The sequence below is a fragment of the Dendrobates tinctorius genome, unplaced genomic scaffold (genome assembly GCF_039654945.1).
Source record: "Dendrobates tinctorius isolate UK_male_01 unplaced genomic scaffold, ASM3965494v1 ptg000008l, whole genome shotgun sequence".
Lineage (NCBI taxonomy): Eukaryota > Metazoa > Chordata > Amphibia > Anura > Dendrobatidae > Dendrobates > Dendrobates tinctorius.
The window spans coordinates 26,912,258-26,929,445 of NW_027361676.1; the positions used below are offsets into that span (position 1 = coordinate 26,912,258).

Genomic DNA, 17,188 nt, shown 5'->3' on the forward strand with positions numbered 1-17,188 from the left:
CGATCTGAATTCCAGCCAATTTTGCATTGAAAAAGTCAAACGGCGCTCCTTCCCCTCTGAGCTCTGCCATGCGCCGAAACAGTGTCCCCCCCCACATATCAGGTATCAGCGTACTCAGGAGAAATTGTACAATAACTTTTGCAGTCCAATTTCTCCTGTTACCCTTGGTAAAATAAAAAAAATTGGACCTGAAGTAATTTTTTTGTGAAAAAAGTTAAATGTTCATTTTTTTTTTAAACATTCAAAAAATTCCTGTGAAGCACCTAAAGGGTTAAAAAACTTCTTGAATATGGTTTTGAGCACCTTAAGGGGTGCAGTTTTTAGAATGGTGTCACTTTTGGGTATTTTCTATCATATAGACCCCTCAAAGTGACTTCAAATGTGATGTGGTCCGTAAAAATAAAATGGTGTTGCAAAAATGAGAAATCGCTGGTCAACTTTTAACCCTTATAACTTCCTAACAAAAAAAAAATTTGGTTCCAAAATTGTGCTGATGTAAAGTAAACATATGTGAAATGTTATTTATTAAGTTTTTTTGTGTGCCGTATCTCTGTGATTTAAGGGCATAAAAATTCAAAGTTGGAAAGCGGCGAAATTTTCAAAATTTTTGCCAAATTTCCGTTTTTTTTCCACAAATAAACGCAAGTTATATGAATGAAATTTTACCACTATCATGAAGTACAATATGTCACAAGAAAACATTGTCAGAATCAGCAGGATCCATTAAAGCATTCCAGAGTTATTACCTCATAAAGGGACAGTGGTCAGAATTGTAAAAATTGGCCCGGTCATGAACATGCAAACCACCCTTGGGGGTTAAGGGGTTAAAGGGAATATGTCAGCAAATTTTTACTATGAAATATGACAGCAGCTTGAGGTAGGGACAATGACCGGGATTCTAGCTGTGTATCACTTAGTTTACCTAATGTAGCAGTTATCATGAAGTCAATGTTTTCTCTGCTGCAGAGCTCAGTTATTGAGTCCTGAATAACCCACCCACACCACAGCTTTCTGTGTACGTTGTATAGTGACAGAAAGGTGCTAATCATTGCTGCGGGAGGGGTTGGATTAGCCTGAACATGCCAAGGTGTCCTGTAATGATAATCTCCTACTGTTAAAACACTGATTGTATTGAAACAGTAAAACACAGCTTAGTAAGTGACACATCACTACATCACTGTAATCAGGGTCTCTGCTCCCACATTATGGTGCTCTCAGATTACACAGCAAAAATCTGCTGACAGATTCCCTTTAATGTCACAGCTGAGATTTATAGATGAGCTCCTGATCTCTTACAGTTTAGTGTCTTGTATTAAGCAGCGACCAGAACAGATTTTCACTCTCTGAAAGTAAAGCAAGTGATATTTTTTTTCTTTCTTGTTTTATTTGTCTTCTATAGAAGTTAATCTATACAAATGAATAGCTGTTGGCCGAGCAGCCACTCTCTCGAGTTTTCAACACATAGCCATTAGGCCAAGCAAGTATATATTTGAAATAGGTGGAGCAGGGAAAGCCTGTATACCGGAGAGCAAAAGCATAGTTACATTCAAACTCCCTGACCCTTTTTACCGCCGACATCAGGGGGAAAGATGAGAGGCCCCAAATATATTATATGGAAATCAGCACGGTTCAAACAACTTTTATCTAAAATGTACATTACATGCGTTGTCCGGTCTTTTGATAAAAGTCTCCAATCACGGTATGTGACTGCAGACTTCTGAATCCTTACAGCGTCCACACCACAAGCTGTCAGCCTAAGTCTAGTGGGAGTGTAGAAGCGCCTAGATGAAATTTTAAAATAATTTTCATGTAAGTTTGCACTAATAGAAGATTTGTATGCTAGTTCCAGCGCTTTTTCCCATTTATCTAGGAGGAAATTATTATTTAGATCTTTGTTCCATCTCCACATATAATTCAGTTTTTCAAAAGAGACATCAAAGTTAAAAAATGAAGAGATATTTTTCAGATTCCAAATTGAGTTATTCATAGGATTCTCTAAAAGAGAAACATTTTTTTCTTGAAAGGGTGAGAAGTAAAGAGAATTTATTTCTAATATATTTTCTTATCTCTAGAAAATTATAGAATTCTTCGTTAGGAAGATGGTATAGGGTTTTCAGTATATCATTTTTAAAACATAACTGATTTTTTTCCTGCATCAATTCCAAACTGCCTCGAACAAATTGATGCATAAAGGTAGATTGTCAAAGTGATTTTTAATCTAGCACTTGATTACAAAATGGGAAGAATATGCATAGGGGTAAAATTAAAATTGTGCAATTTTAGAGATTTGTGTATCCTTGTGAATGCTGCATCACACTATATACGTGGTTGACTGTACAGTACATTCATTATTTGTGTGTTCTATAGCGCCATCTAGTGTTCTTCAACATATCAACAACATCTTCACATCTGCTAGCGTTTGTTAGCGGTAAATATATTTTCCCTGAATTTTAATAGGTATCTACAGCACAACAAGATTAAGATCATTTCTGTGAATGCATTCAGAGGACTCCATAATCTAACAAAACTGTAAGTGCCAGTGTGATATTTATCATAGATCTAGAATCTGCAGTTAAAAGGCACATTTCTTACTCAGTTATGGTATGTTTTTGGGTTTTTTTGCAGTTACTTAAGTCACAATTTAATAACAACCCTCAAGCCAGGAGTCTTCCGATATCTTCATACCCTGGAATGGTTGTAAGTTTTCATTTTTTTACTGTTTACATTGGAACCATATTGTTTGTTATTAGAAGTTATTTTAGGCTTTTTTTTTCTAGAGGTGTTTTTTAATTGCATGTGACTCGTTATAAAGTCTTGCTATGACAATATAATCTTTTATTGCTTATGTCACATATGTCAGGATAGATGCTTTCAGCGTAATCCAAAAAAAGAAAGGTTCGCTGGGTGATATTTTTTCTTTAAGTTACTTTGAGGTACACATTCATTATAAAGAATATTTCTTAAAGAGGACCTTTCACCAGTTTGAGCATCTGGCCACATCATGCAAAAGTGGTTGCAGAGTTGAAAAAAAATGTTTTTTTATTTTTTAACTTCTCACCTCCATTGTAAAGTTTAGAGTCTAATTTATGCTTAGAAAAAGGGTGGTGTTACCAAAGATTCCTTTTCGGGGTAGTGTATTTTTTCCTCTGTATGATGTTGACCAATTAAAAGCAGGAGATGTCATGCAAGAAAAAAAAGAAGAAATTGAAATAAAAGATAGAAAACAGGTTTTCGCCTGTGAGTCATGTAAAGACACACAGGCTTACTCTCCTCCATGATCTAGCTGCTGGCATCTAGAGTAAAGCAGAGCATACAAATACTTCTTATGTCTTTTATCCCATGGCAGTCAGTGTGGGATGAGGCAAGCCTCCCAACCATTCTGCATCTAGCGGGACAGTCCCGATATTGACTGCCTGCCCCGCTGTCCCGGGCGGGAGCTTATTTTTCCCGCACTGCACTGAGCCACCACGCCCCCCCATGCACCAACCCCATCCATTCCTCACCCTCACAGAGAACCACCACAGCCCCTCACTGATAAATCCCAGCAATGACGTCACTGGGCTGCTCTGTGCGCACAGGACCCGTGATGAGGTCACAGGAGGGGAGGAGTCAGGTGTCACATGTTCAGGGGCCTCAGTGTATGCAGGACTCTGCTGTGCTGGTTGTCATGGTGCTGTGTGACGGGAAATGTGTGGGGTCAGGAGGGGTTTACAGGGTGAATGTAGCAGAGCCGTGTGTGTACGAGGTGTAAGGAGCGGAGCCGTGTGTGTACGAGGTGTATGGAGCGGAGCCGCGTGTGTATAGGGTGTGCAGAGTGGAGCTGTGTGTACGACGTGTGTGGAGCAGAGTCGCGCGTGTACAAGATGTATGGAATGTGTGCACAATATGTCTGAAGCGGAGCCGTGTGTGTACTTTGTGTACGGAGCGGAGGCGCATATATGGGGTGTGCAGAGCGGAGCTGTGTGTGTACGAGGTGTGCGGAGTGGAGCCGCGTGTGTACGAGGTGTGCGGAGTGGAGCCCTGTGTATGAAGTGTACAAAGCTGAGTCGTGTGTGTATCAAGAGGAACAGAGCTGCATGTGTGCACTGAGTGGAGTCGTGTGTGTGCGAGGTGTACGGAGCGGAGCCATGTGTGTAGAAGGCATACAAAGCGGAACTGTGCGTGTATGAGGTGTGCGGAGCCGTGCGTGTACAAGGTGTATGGTGGAGAGCATTCATACCTCCCAACCATCCAGGATCCAGTGGGACAGGCCCAATTTTGGAGAGAGTCTGTTCCACTGTCCCGGATGGGAGCTTACTTTTCCTGCGGACACAGGAGTACACGGCGGGGCCCCGAGAAGCACTTTAAAACTTGCACGTGACGTTCCACCGGAAGTGATGTGCTGGAAGCAGACAGGAAATGAGGTAATTTCGGGAGGAGATTGTGACAGAACCATGGAAGCACTTCAGGGAATGCTTCAGATCCATCACCTGGTCCTCCTCCGATAACTCGTACAGCAGGATCGCCTTGGAATCAGGGATGCGGCCATGTAAGTGGATTATGATACGTCCTGCATCATGAGGCTCATGTGGGCATTACAATGGGAGCCGGGCTGCTATACTATCTTTATAGAATCTTTCTTTCTCTCTCTGTTTCTTTCTCTCTGTTCGTTCTTTCTTTCTTTCTCTCTCTCTGTTCTTTCTTTCGCCTCCTTCTTTCTCTCTCTGTGTTCTTTCTCTCTGTTATCTTTCTTTCATTCTTTCTCTCTGTTCTTTCTTTCTTTCCCATCTTTCTTTCTATCCCCTCTCTGTTCTTTCTTTCCCCTCTTTCCTTTTTCTGTTCTTTTTTTCTGTCCCCTCTTTCTTTCTTTCTTTCTTTCTCTCCGTTCTTTCTTTCCCCTCTTTCTTTCTCTCTCCCTCTCTGTTCTTTCTTTCCCCTCTTTCTTTCTCTCTCTGTTTTTTCTTTCTTTATTTCTCTGTTCTTTCTTTCTTTCTCTCTGTTCTTTCTCTCTATCTGTTCTTTCTTTTCTTCTTTCTCTCTCTCTGTTCTTTCTTTCCCTTCTTTCTTTCTCTCTGTTCTTTCTTTCTCTATCTTATTTCTTTTTCCACTCTTTCTTTCTCTCTGCTCTTTCTTTCCCCTCTTTCTTTCTCTCTCTGTGTTCTTTCTTTCTCTCTCTGTTCATTCTTTCTTTCTTTCTTTCTTTCTTTCCTTCTCTCTCTGCTCTTTCTATCTCTCTCTTCCTTCTTTTTTCCCCTCTTTCTTTCTCTTTCTCTGTTCTTTCTTTCTTTCCCTCTTTCCTTTCTTTTTTTCCCCTCTTTCTTTCTCTCTCTATCTCTGTTCTTTCTTTCTTTCCCTCACTTCTTTCTTTTTTCCATTCTTTCTTTCTCTCTCTCTGCTCTTTCTTTCCCCTCTTTCTTTCTATCTCTGTTCTTTCTTTCTTTCTCTCTCTCTGTTCTTTCTTTTACTCTCTGTTCTTTCTTTCTCTCTCTGTTCTTTCTTTCTTTCTCTCTCTGTTCTTTCTCTCTTTCTTTTTTCCCCCTCTTTCTTTCTCTCTATCTGTTCTTTCTTTCCCTCTCTCTTTCTCTCTCTCTGTTCTTCCTTTCTCTCTCTCTGTTCTTTCTTTCTCTCTCTATTCCTTCTTTCTTTCTCCTTTCTTTCTCTCTTTGCTTTCTTTTTCTCTCTCTCTGTTCTTTCTTTCACTCTTTCTTTCTCTTTCTGTTCTTTCCTTCTCTTTCTGTTATTTCTTTCTCTCTGTGTTCTTTCTTTCTCTCTCTGTTCTTTCTTTCTCTCTCTTTTCTCTTTCTCTCTCTCCTTTCTTTCTTTATTTCTCTCTCTGTTTTCTTTTTTCTCTCTCTGTTCTTTCTTTCTTTTCCTCAGTACCAGTTAGTGTGACCACAGTACCAGCCATTGTGCCCATAATGTCAGCCACTGTGCCCAAATGCCAGCCACTGTATCCTCAGTACCAGTCAGTGTGACCAGCAGTGCCAAATGGGTGTGTTTGTGGCGTGGACATGGGTGTGACTAGTTGTGAAATGGGTGTGTGTTGTGAGTTCATTTTCCCCTTCATTACTGAGGCCCGAGGAACTCCCTCTTCTGGTAAAGAAAGGTAGTGAGCCTGATTATCAAACACCTGAGGCTGATGATGATGACTGGCTTAGTGGAGTTACTGACTGGATATAAGGCTGCCGACGCCCTTCTGCCCTGCGGGTGATTTCTCTGTGGGATCCTTGGAGACCAGTCTGAATTCCTGCTCCTCTAAAGCTAAGTTTGCTGCTCGGCCTTTTGCTTTGGTGCTTTGACTTTGTTTTGCTTTGTTTTTCTGGATTTCTGCCATTCCCTGCTGGGGTGTGCTGAATTCATTTAGCTCTGTCTTCTGAAAATACCTGAGTGCTGATTAGTTTTTGAAGCCTAGCTGCTTCAGGGCCTTTTTCATATCAGCTTGTTGGCTTATGTCTTTGATAGGGTTTTGGCAGATTGCAGACAGCAGCCTTCCTGTCCTTTCCTATATAGGTAGTTTTGGGCCCCATCTTTGCTCAGTCTGTCTTTCTGCCTGTGTTAGTGTTTTCATCTTGCTTCACCGTCATTATATGTTGGGGGCTGCCTATTGCTTTGGGGTCTGCTCTGGGGCAGTTTAGATTTCCCCTTTCTTTCTTTAGGCCTATGTAATTCTCCGGCTGTGATCGAGGGGTCTAGGGCATCGTAGGAACCCCCCACGGCTAATGCTAGTTGTGTTGATAGGTTCAGGGGTCTGCAATCTGATAGTTGCCAACTTCTCTGGTTTTCTGGACTTAGCTTGTATTTCTGCTTTTGCCTCCTACGGTGACTCTTTCATAACAGAATCACCTGCCATACCGCAGATCCTAGGGTATTCAATAGCAGGAAAGAATTGTAAAAAAAAAAAAAGTGTATATTTTTTCCTCTATATCTCTGAGGCCGTAGGGGGAATTTTTTTTCTCTCAATGGAGATAAAGCAATTGTCTGATCGTGTGGAGCAGCTCGCTGCGGAAGTGCGGGGAATTTCCGCCTACCTTGCTCATTCACATGCTGCTGAACCAAAGATTCCTACACCTGATGTATTTTTTGGGGATCGGTCTAAATTTTTTAATTTCAACAATAGTTGTAAATTATTTTTTGCCTTGAAGCCTAACTCGTCAGGGAGCTCCGCGCAGCAGGTTAAAATTGTCATCTCTTTGCTGCGTGACGATCCCCAGGATTGGGCGTTTTCTTTGAAACCAGATGATCCTATTCTGACTAATGTGAATGCATTCTTTCAAGCTTTGGGGTTGTTGTATGACGAACCTAATGCCATTGATCAGGCTGAAAAGACCCTGCTGGCATTGAGCCAGGGTCGTGATTCTGCAGAATTGTACTGTCAAAAATTCTGAAAGTGGGCAGTACTTACTACCTGGAATGATAATGCCTTGGCTGCTCTCTTTCGGAAGGGGTTGTCAGAAGCCGTAAAAGATACTATGGTGGGATTTCCTGTTCCCTCTGGTCTTGACGATTCTATGTCATTAGCCATTCAGGTTGATCGGCGTTTGCGCAAACGCAAAGCTGCACGAGAGGTGTTGCCACCTGTTGAACAAATGTCTGAACCTATGCAATGTGATAGAGTTTTTTCCAGAGAGCAGCGTCAGGAGTTCAGAAGGCGTAATAAGTTGTGTTTTTTCTGTGGAGATGCCTTGCATATTATTTCTGTCTGTCCTAAACGAGAGAAACGCTTTGCACACACGTTTTCTGTTGGGGGTGTTCAACCTAAGTTTCTTCTGGCTATTACTCTGATCTGCTCCCTGTCCACATTTTCCGCCAAGGCTTTTGTGGATTCGGGAGCAGCCCTAAACCTAATGGACTTGGATTTTGCTAAACGTTGTGGATTTCCGATGACACCTCTGCAGACGCCTATCCCTTTGAGGGGGATTGATGCTACTCCTTTTGTTAAAAATAAACCCCAGTTTTGGACCCAGGTGGTAATGTGGGTCGCCCCAGACCATCAAGAAAATTGCAGATTTTTGGTGTTGCATAATCTGCATGATACTATTGTTCTGGGGTTTCCCTGGTTACAGATTCATAATCCAGTTTTGGATTGGAAATCTGTGTCTGTGGTGAGTTGGGGTTGTCGGTGTGCCTTTAGTGAGGCTCCGGTGTTTTCCACCTCTCCTCAGTCGCATGATGTTCCTGATTAGTTGGCGGACTTTTATGATGTATTTAGTGAGAATGAGTCTGCGTCTCTGCCCCCTCATAGGAGTTATGACTGTGCAATTGAACTGAGCCCGGGGTGTAAATTTCCCAAGGGTCGGCTCTTCAATTTATCTGTACCCGAGCACGAGGCTATGCCATCCTATATAAAGGAGGCGTTGGAGAAGGGTCATATTAGACCATCCTCGTCACCCTTAGGTGCCAGTTTGTTTTTTTTTCCAAAAAGGATGGATCATTAAGACCTTGTATTGATTATCGTGCCCTCAACAAAATTACTGTTAAATATCAGTATCCGTTACCCCTGATTTCTGATCTATTCTCCAGAGTTAAAGGTGCTTGCTGGTTTACCAAGCTTGACCTCAGGGGGGCGTATAATCTTATTCGCATTAAGCATGGGGATGAATGGAAGACGGCGTTTAATACTCCGGAGGGACATTTTGAGTACCTGGTGATGCCTTTTGGGCTCACTAATGCCCCTTCTGTCTTCCAGTGCTTCATGAACGATATTTTCCGAGATTTTGTCGATAAATTTTTGATTATCTATCTGGATGATATTTTGATCTTCTCCAAGGATTGGGATTCTCATGTGGAACATATTCGGACTGTGTTCCGGATCTTGAGGGAGAATTCCCTGTATGTCAAAGGATCTAAATGCCTTTTTGGAGTACAAAGGATTTATTTTTTGGGATTTATTTTGTCCCCGTCAACTATTGAAATGGACCCGGCCAAGGTACAGGCCATTCACGATTGGGTTCAGCCCACTTCTTTGAAGGCCCTCCAGAAGTTTTTGGGTTTTGCTAATTTTTATCGGAAATTTATAGCAAAATTTTCTAGTATTGCCAAGCCATTGACTGATTTGACTAAGAAGGGTGCTGATGTGTTAAATTGATCTCCGGAGGCTGTTTCTTCCTTTCAGGAGCTGAAGCGAAGATTCACCTCCGCCCCGGTTTTGCGGCAACCTGATGTCTCACTTCCATTCCAGGTAGAGGTGGATGCTTCTGAGATTGGTGCAGGAGCTGTTTTGTCCCAAAAGGATCCTGTAACATCTAAAATGAATCCCTGTGCTTTCTTTTCCCGAAAGTTCTCTCCATCTGAACGTAACTATGATGTGGGGAATAGGGAACTGTTGGCCATGAAATGGGCATTTGAGGAGTTGAGACATTGGTTGGAGGGAGCTAAGCATCAAGTCGTGGTCCTCACTGACCACAAGAATTTGATTTACCTAGAGTCGGCTAAGCGCTTGAACCCTAGACAGGCTAGGTGGGCCTTGTTTTTTACACGTTTTGATTTTGTGGTTTCTTTTCTTCCTGGAACAAAGAATGTCAAGGCAGATGCCCTCTCTAGGAGCTTCTTTGCTGATTCTCCTGTGGTGACCAAGCCTGCTACCATCTTAGGCGAAGGGGTAGTTCTTTCTGCCATCTCGCCCGATTTGAGACGTGCTCTGGAAGAGTTCCAGGAGGACAAACCTGAGCGTTGTCCCAGTGGAAAGTTGTATGTTCCTGACCAGTGGAAGAAGAGAGTGATGTCTGAAGTTCATTGCTCTGCTTTGGCTGGTCATCCAGGTATTTTTGGTACTAGAGATCTGGTGAGTCGGTTTTTTTGGTGGCCCTCCTTGTCTCGTGATGTCAGGAATTTTGTGCAGTCCTGTGGGACGTGCTCCCGGTCTAAATCGTGTTCTCGCTCTAGTGGGTTGTTGATGCCTTTGCCTGTCCCCAAGAGGCCATGGACCCATATTTCAATGGATTTTATCTCTGATATGCCTGTCTCTCAGAGGATGACTGTTATTTGGGTGATTTGTGATAGGTTCTCTAAGATGGTTCATCTTGTACCACTCCCTAAGTTGCCGTCTTTCTCTGAGTTGGTGCCCCTGTTTTTACAACAGGTGGTTCGTTTGCACAGGATTCCTGAGAACATTGTATCTGACAGAGGAGTCCAGTTTGTGTCTAGATTTTGGAGAACTTTCTGTTCCAGGCTGGGAATTCAGGTCTCCTTCTCCTCTGCTTTTCACCCTCAGACCAATGGGCAGACAGAGAGAACAAACCAAACCTTGGAGTCATATTTGAGATGTTTTATTTCTGCTGATCAGGATGATTGGGTTTCATTTTTGCCCTTGGCCGAATTTGCTTTAAATAATAGAGCTAGTTCTGCCACTTTGATGTCACCTTTTTTTTGTAACTTTGGGTTTCATCCTCGATTTTCTTCAGGGCAGGTGGAGCCCTCTGCCTGCCCAGGTGTTGACACTGTGGTGGAGAGAATGCACCAGATCTGGGACCAAGTGGTGGGTAAGTTATCTCTCTCCTAGGAAAAGGCCCAGCGGTTTTCCAACCGACATAGGACCATTGGTCCCCAGTTTAAGGTTGGTGATATGGTGTGGTTATCGTCAAAAAATATTGCTATGAAGGTGGCTTCTCCTAAGTTTAAGCCTAGATTTATTGGACCTTACAAGATTGTGGAGATTATTAATCCGGTCTCTTTTCGTTTGGCTCTTCCTGTCACATTTAAAATCCATAATGTGTTCCATAAATCTTTGTTGAAGAGGTTTGTTGAACCTGTTGTTCCGGGGGTGGCACCTCCAGACCCTGTATTGGTTGAAGGTAACATGGAATATGAGGTAGAGAAAGTACTGGATTCCCGTCTGGCTAGACGGAGACTCCAGTATTTGGTTAAATGGAAGGGTTATGGTCAGGAGGATAATTCCTGGGTCTCTGCCTCTGATATTCATGCCAAAAGATTGGTGCGTGCCTTTCATCGGGCTCACCCTGATCGCCCTGGTGGCGTAGTTGAGGGTTCGGTGACCCCTCCTCAAGGGGGAGGTACTGTTGTGAGTTCATTTTCCCCTTCATTACTGAGGCCCAAGGAACTCCCTCTTCTGGTAAAGAAAGGTAGTGAGCCTGATTATCAAACACCTGAGGCTGATGATGATGACTGGCTGAGTGGAGTTACTGACTGGATATAAGGCTGCCGACGCCCTTCTGCCCTGCGGGTGATTTCTCTGTGGGATCCTTGGAGACCAGTCTGAATTCCTGCTCCTCTAAAGCTAAGTTTGCTGCTCGGCCTTTTGCTTTGGTGCTTTGACTTTGTTTTGCTTTGTTTTTCTGGATTTCTGCCATTCCCTGCTGGGGTGTGCTGAATTCATTTAGCTCTGTCTTCTGAAAATACCTGAGTGCTGATTTAGTTTTTGAAGCCTAGCTGCTTCAGGGCCTTTTTCATATCAGCTTGTTGGCTTATGTCTTTGATAGGGTTTTGGCAGATTGCAGACAGCAGCCTTCCTGTCCTTTCCTATCTAGGTAGTTTTGGGCCCCGTCTTTGCTCAGTCTGTCTTTCTGTCTGTGTTAGTGTTTTCATCTTGCTTCACCGTATGTTGGGGGCTGCCTATTGCTTTGGGGTCTGCTCTGGGGCAGTTTAGATTTCCCCTTTCTTTCTTTAGGCCTATGTAATTCTCCGGCTGTGATCGAGGGGTCTAGGGCATCGTAGGAACCCCCCACAGCTACTGCTAGTTGTGTTGATAGGTTCAGGGGTCTGCAATCTGATAGTTGCCAACTTCTCTGGTTTTCTGGACTTAGCTTGTATTTCTGCTTTTGCCTCCTACGGTGACTCATTCATAACAGGTGTGGTCGGGGGTGGGGCCTAAAATTTGCACGCCGCAGCCTTTGTCCCTCTTTCCCTTCTTCAAAAGTTGGGAGATATGGATGAGGGGAGATTATAGCTGACAGTGTCATGAGAGGAGGACTGCAAGATATTTTGTAATGGCACATAGGTCTGCTCTACTCTCCCTCACTCCACACTGACTGCTGTGAGAGGAAAGTGAGAGGTATTTGTAATAACACATAGCTGTAGGAAATTGTACTTAGTAGATGCCAGCAGTCATATCAAGGAGAAGAAATGGAAACTGGGTGAAAGTGTCACTTTATGCGCTGCTGATGAAGGCTCATGACAAAATATACTTGGAAGATTTAATGCACAGATTTTAAGAGTCAACGCGTTCCAAATTCACACAGGACCTCTTCATCAGGACAAAAAACGATTAGATTTCTGTCCTGATGAAGAGGTCCTGTGTGACCTCAAAATGCATTGACTCTTAAAACAAAACCCGTGCAATAAATCTTCCAAGTATATTTTGTCATGAGCGCATCAAGTGACACTTCCACCTGGTTTCTATTTTATGCTCTTTCCTCCTGGGACCCGTGTCCTGCAGCAGCTGATCTATGTGTATTACACGTTGCTTAGGTGCAACTCCACCAGGTGAGTGGATTAATTTCTCATAAACCGTGTTATTATAAGTTAAGACCCTATTTGCACTCTATTATTTCCGAGTTTCTGCTCCTTTATATCAAGGAGGACAGCAGAGCTGTGTGTCATGAAATGACTAACAGGAAATTAACCTACTCTTACCTTGTCTGCAAAAATTTATTTGACATAACGCCTCGTTCATATGACTGGTCAAGATCACACAGGGCAAAAAGTACACACCCCCAAAGATGAATGTTTGCTAATTCCCCCTTGGTCTTGGCTTAAATTAGAATCTACAATTTTTAAGCCAATATCTCTACATTGGAAATGGGAAATTAGAGTAAAAATACATTTCATTCAGCTCTGCGGCCACTATTCCATGATGTGTCCAATTTAACATGCTCAGCCTGGTGAATTGGGGACAGGTTACCTTTAAAGAGCAGCTTCTATACTGGAATTCTAATGTGCTGCTTAACTTTTTTTTTTCTTGTAAAGGTCATTGCAAATATGTTAGTCTGTCATCAGTAGGGATGTTTGCAAGGGAACCTAAAAAGTAATCTCTAAAAGATCCTCCATAAGTTAGATTTTAGGTATAGGTTCATTACATAAAGGCAGGCTCCTGTTAAATTTTTATATAGCGGCTTCTAAGCCTGCATCACATTGTGAATGTACTGCTTTCTTTTGTTGTTTTTTTCAATAAAGGTCATAATAATTAATTCATAGGACGTAGAAAATACTGTCCTAATCAGAAAACTACTATAATAAGCATTGTAGTCATGGACAGCAGCACTATCCTTGTATGCCATGTAATTATTACCATGACAGTCAGGTCATTATAACAAGTACCGTATATATTTCCTTTAATATTATTGTATCCCAATAAGTCATTTCATATCTCAACAAACCATAAGTGAACATAAATGCAGAGCAGCATTGATGACGTTCTAAATGACTTTCTGCCAGTATGGAAACAGGTTAATAATAGAGCTCTACTGAAATCATTATTTGGGCTTATGCACACGACCATTTTTTTCTCGGACGAGTGCTATCCATGGTTTTCATGGATAGAACTCGTACCTATGATATTCTAATGGACTGTGGACATGACACATTTTTTTGCTCAGACCGATTAGTCCACAGAAAAAAATTGGTGACATGTTTTATTTTGATCCGAGTGTCGGATTAAAATCAACAATGCAAGTCTATGGGTCCATGAAAAAAAATGGTCTGATTTTCACTGACTGACAAAACGCAGACGGTGGACAAACTTTTTTTCTACACATCCGAGAACAACGAATGCCACTTTGACCAGTCTGATCAGAATAATCAGACAGCTTTTGTCAGATGTGGAGATAATGTTTGTGTGATCTTACCCTTATAGAGAGATTTTAAAATGTTAGAATATGACTTTAGATGGAATCCCTTTGCTCCCAAGAGAGCACCCTTGACAAATGACAATCTGTATTTGAGTTTATACATTGTAATATTTACCAAACATTGAAAGTACATGTAGGAGTATATGGAGAAATAGCAAAAATCAACTTTGAAAGTGTTCTACAAACATTTGGAGATTTTTTTTTCATTAAAATGCGTTGTCTGGTCTTGTGGTGGAAGTCTGCAGTCATGCTATGTTACTGCAGACTTCTGTATCCTCACAGCATGCGCAGCACAAACTCTCAGTATTCACTGGGTGGTCACTTGATCGCTAGCATACTATTTACATATTTCTGACCACATTCAGACTAGATGTGTGCCACCTCGAAGGAGGCTGCTCATGTCTAGTCGGAATGTGGCTGTAAGTATACAAATCATGTACTTGGGGTCATGTTACCTCCCAGTCCCGGCAGCAACACCAGAGAATCCTGACAGCGTTGTCACGATGACCCGTCCTGTGTGACGCGACCCGCAGGCCGGTAACTAAAACAACAAGACGCGGCACGTGATACTGTCCTGTGTGACACGGCCCGCAGGCCGGTAACTAAAACAACAAGACACGGGGAAAGGGGAAACAGTTACAATGGTGGGCCCTGTGATAGGGAAAGGGGACGTGGAGACCTCCTGCACTCCCCTGAGTCAGTGTCAGGACTCTGAACAGTTTTACCTTTTTGCATTACTGCCCTTTTCCAAGATGGTGTCCTTGGTCTCATGTGCATTGTGTCCTCCTGCTATAAAACTCCACCCCAGCCTTCAGTCTGTGCTTGAGTATTCTGCCTTGCATCCAGCTCCTGACCTCTGATTGCTCCCTGGCTATATACCGGCTCCTGTGAACCTGTGTGGTGATCCTGCTGCTCTGCTCTGAGTTCCTGCTGCATACTCCAGTTTCCAGAACTCTTCTTCCTCTGCTGCTCGTGTTTCACTTCCATCTGCATTTGCTGGACATGTAAGCTGTTGCTGCTCTGCAAGAGCCTGAGACTATTTTCCAGGCCTCCCTGGTCAAGCTAAGATAAGATTTGAACTGCCTTTTAAGCTTACCTATCTGTGTCTGGACTGACAAGGATTTATTCATGCCAAGTATCCTCAAGAATAACTGTGCTTCATAGACTTTCTGCTTGATTGCATTTTTCTCTGAAGTTTCCTATAGACTGCTAAGCTGCTTCTTATATTTGCTCCAAGTGTTGTGGACTTGAGTTTCTTTCTGCATCTGTTGTATCACCGTGTGTTAATATAGACTTTACCACTTATAAAGCTGTGTCCTGTAGTCATCTTGTTCCACGCACAGAGTCTCCTGAGTTATCCCCTATAATTATTACAGGATACTCAAGCCCTATAAAAAGGAGACTGCTGGAACAATGACTGCAGAAAGCAGACTAGATCAGGTGTTTTCCATAATTAGATCACTGCAGAAAGATGTGGAAGGTCTACAAAAGAAGTTTGGAAGCTTTGAACAACAAGTGTTTGGATAGACTTTGCAGGACTTAAGCAACCGCATGGCAGTCCAGGAAAACAAACTTGCTGGCATAGAGTCCCAGTATGGACAGGCTTTTCAGGACATAAGCACGCAAATAGCTGCACAAGTAACTTTACCCGCTGGGCAACCGCCACCAGCTAGCCCACCCAAGTTGCCCCCATTTAGATTTAATGGTGATCGCGACAAATTTCGTGGCTTTGTGAATCAATGTATGCTATATTTTGATGTGCATGCCGACCGTTTTCCTACTGATCGATCCAAGGTATTGTGTGTAATAATGCTACTGACCTCACGAGCGCTCGCCTGGGCGAATCCAATGATTGAGTCTCGTGACCCACGGTTAAATAACTTGGATGATTTCTTGGCCGCTTTGGCATTAATGTTTGATGACCCTAATCGCCGTGCAACCGCCGAATCTGCTTTGTTGTCTTTATGCCAGGCTAAACGTTCTGTTATTGAGTATGCCACTGAATTCAGGAGATTAGCGGTAGATACCAATTGGGACAGTTATGCACAATTGCCTATTTTTAAGAGGGGTCTATCTAGTGTTGTAAAGGATGAACTAGCTCGCTCTGAGTCACCACAAGAGCTAGAGACATTTATACAGCATTGTGTGCGCATAGACATTCGCCTTACTGAGCGTAGGCAGGAGAAATTTGCTGCATATAACCGTATTTCTAACTTTTCCCTTCCTTCCAAAGAGCCTGCATGTAAAACCTCTCGGGAGGGGGAGGAGGTGCCCATGCAAATTGATTCCGTTCAGAGGCGCGAGAGTAATGAGCGCCGGGAGCATCGCCTTCGTGAGAGTCTATGTTTCTACTGCGGTCAGTCTGACCACTTCTTAATCAACTGTCCCAAGTGGCCTAATAAGGTGCTAGCAGCAGTAGGAGAATATGACAACTGTGATGATGAATCTGACATCTCTGAATGTAGCCTGCCTCTACACGCTGTATTTCATTCACTTTCTATGACTTCACCCCCCAAGGAGCTGAAGGAGAAGAACTCTCACTGTTCTCTTCCTATTAAGATCCTGTGTTCAAGACAGTGGATTTCCAGTGCAGCTATGATTGACTCTGGTGCAGGTGACAATTTCATGGATATCGCATTTGCCAAGGAACATGGTATTAAAATTCAGCAAAGAGCCTCTCCACTTTCCATGGAAACAGTGGATGGGTCACCTTTAATATCTGGGCCTGTGGATCAGGAGACCGTACCCCTTGAAATTTTGTTGGAGCCTAGTCATCAGGAGCAACTTTCTTTCTTGCTAATTTCTTCTCCTCATTTTCCTGTGATTTTAGGCATTCCTTGGTTGCGTTCTCAGAACCCAAGTATCAACTGGGAAACCAAGGAGATCATCTTTCCAACAAGGAGCAACGCAGCATTAACAGAAGCTATAGAACCACATGTACAGGTATTTACTTTACCTTCAGCATATAAAGAGTTCTCTGACATCTGTGACAAGAAGAATGCAGATCAGCTTCCTCCACACAGGCATTATGACTATCCCATTGAGCTGCTTCCTGGGGCAGCTATTCCTTTTGGTAACGTATACCCTTTGGCGGCACCTGAGCTTCAAGCCTTAAAGGAGTATATTGATGAAAATCTGGCCAAAGGCTTCATACGTCCTTCTTCCTCACCAGCAGGGGCACCTATATTTTTTGTAAAGAAGAAGGATGGGACCCTGAGACCCTGTGTTGACTATCGGGAACTTAATAAGGTAACCATACGAAATCGTTACCCTTTGCCTCTGATTCCCGAATTACTGGAAAGAGTCCGCCATGCTAAAGTGTTCTCTAAACTGGATCTTCGTGGGGCTTATAATTTGGTGAGTATTCGTCCAGGGGATGAGTGGAAGACAGCATTCAGATGCCGGTA

The 17,188-nt window shown here is 42.9% G+C and overlaps 1 protein-coding gene across 2 annotated transcripts in view; it reads left to right on the forward strand.

Moving 5' to 3' along the window:
• Window positions 1–17,188, forward strand: part of RXFP1 (relaxin family peptide receptor 1) — a 548,429-nt gene that overhangs the window by 424,288 nt on the left and 106,953 nt on the right. For both annotated transcript variants that reach the window (XM_073576626.1, XM_073576616.1), the window contains exons 6-7: window positions 2,458–2,529; window positions 2,626–2,697. In XM_073576626.1, the coding sequence (XP_073432727.1) occupies window positions 2,458–2,529; window positions 2,626–2,697 (144 nt within the window). The remainder of the gene's footprint in view (window positions 1–2,457; window positions 2,530–2,625; window positions 2,698–17,188) is intronic.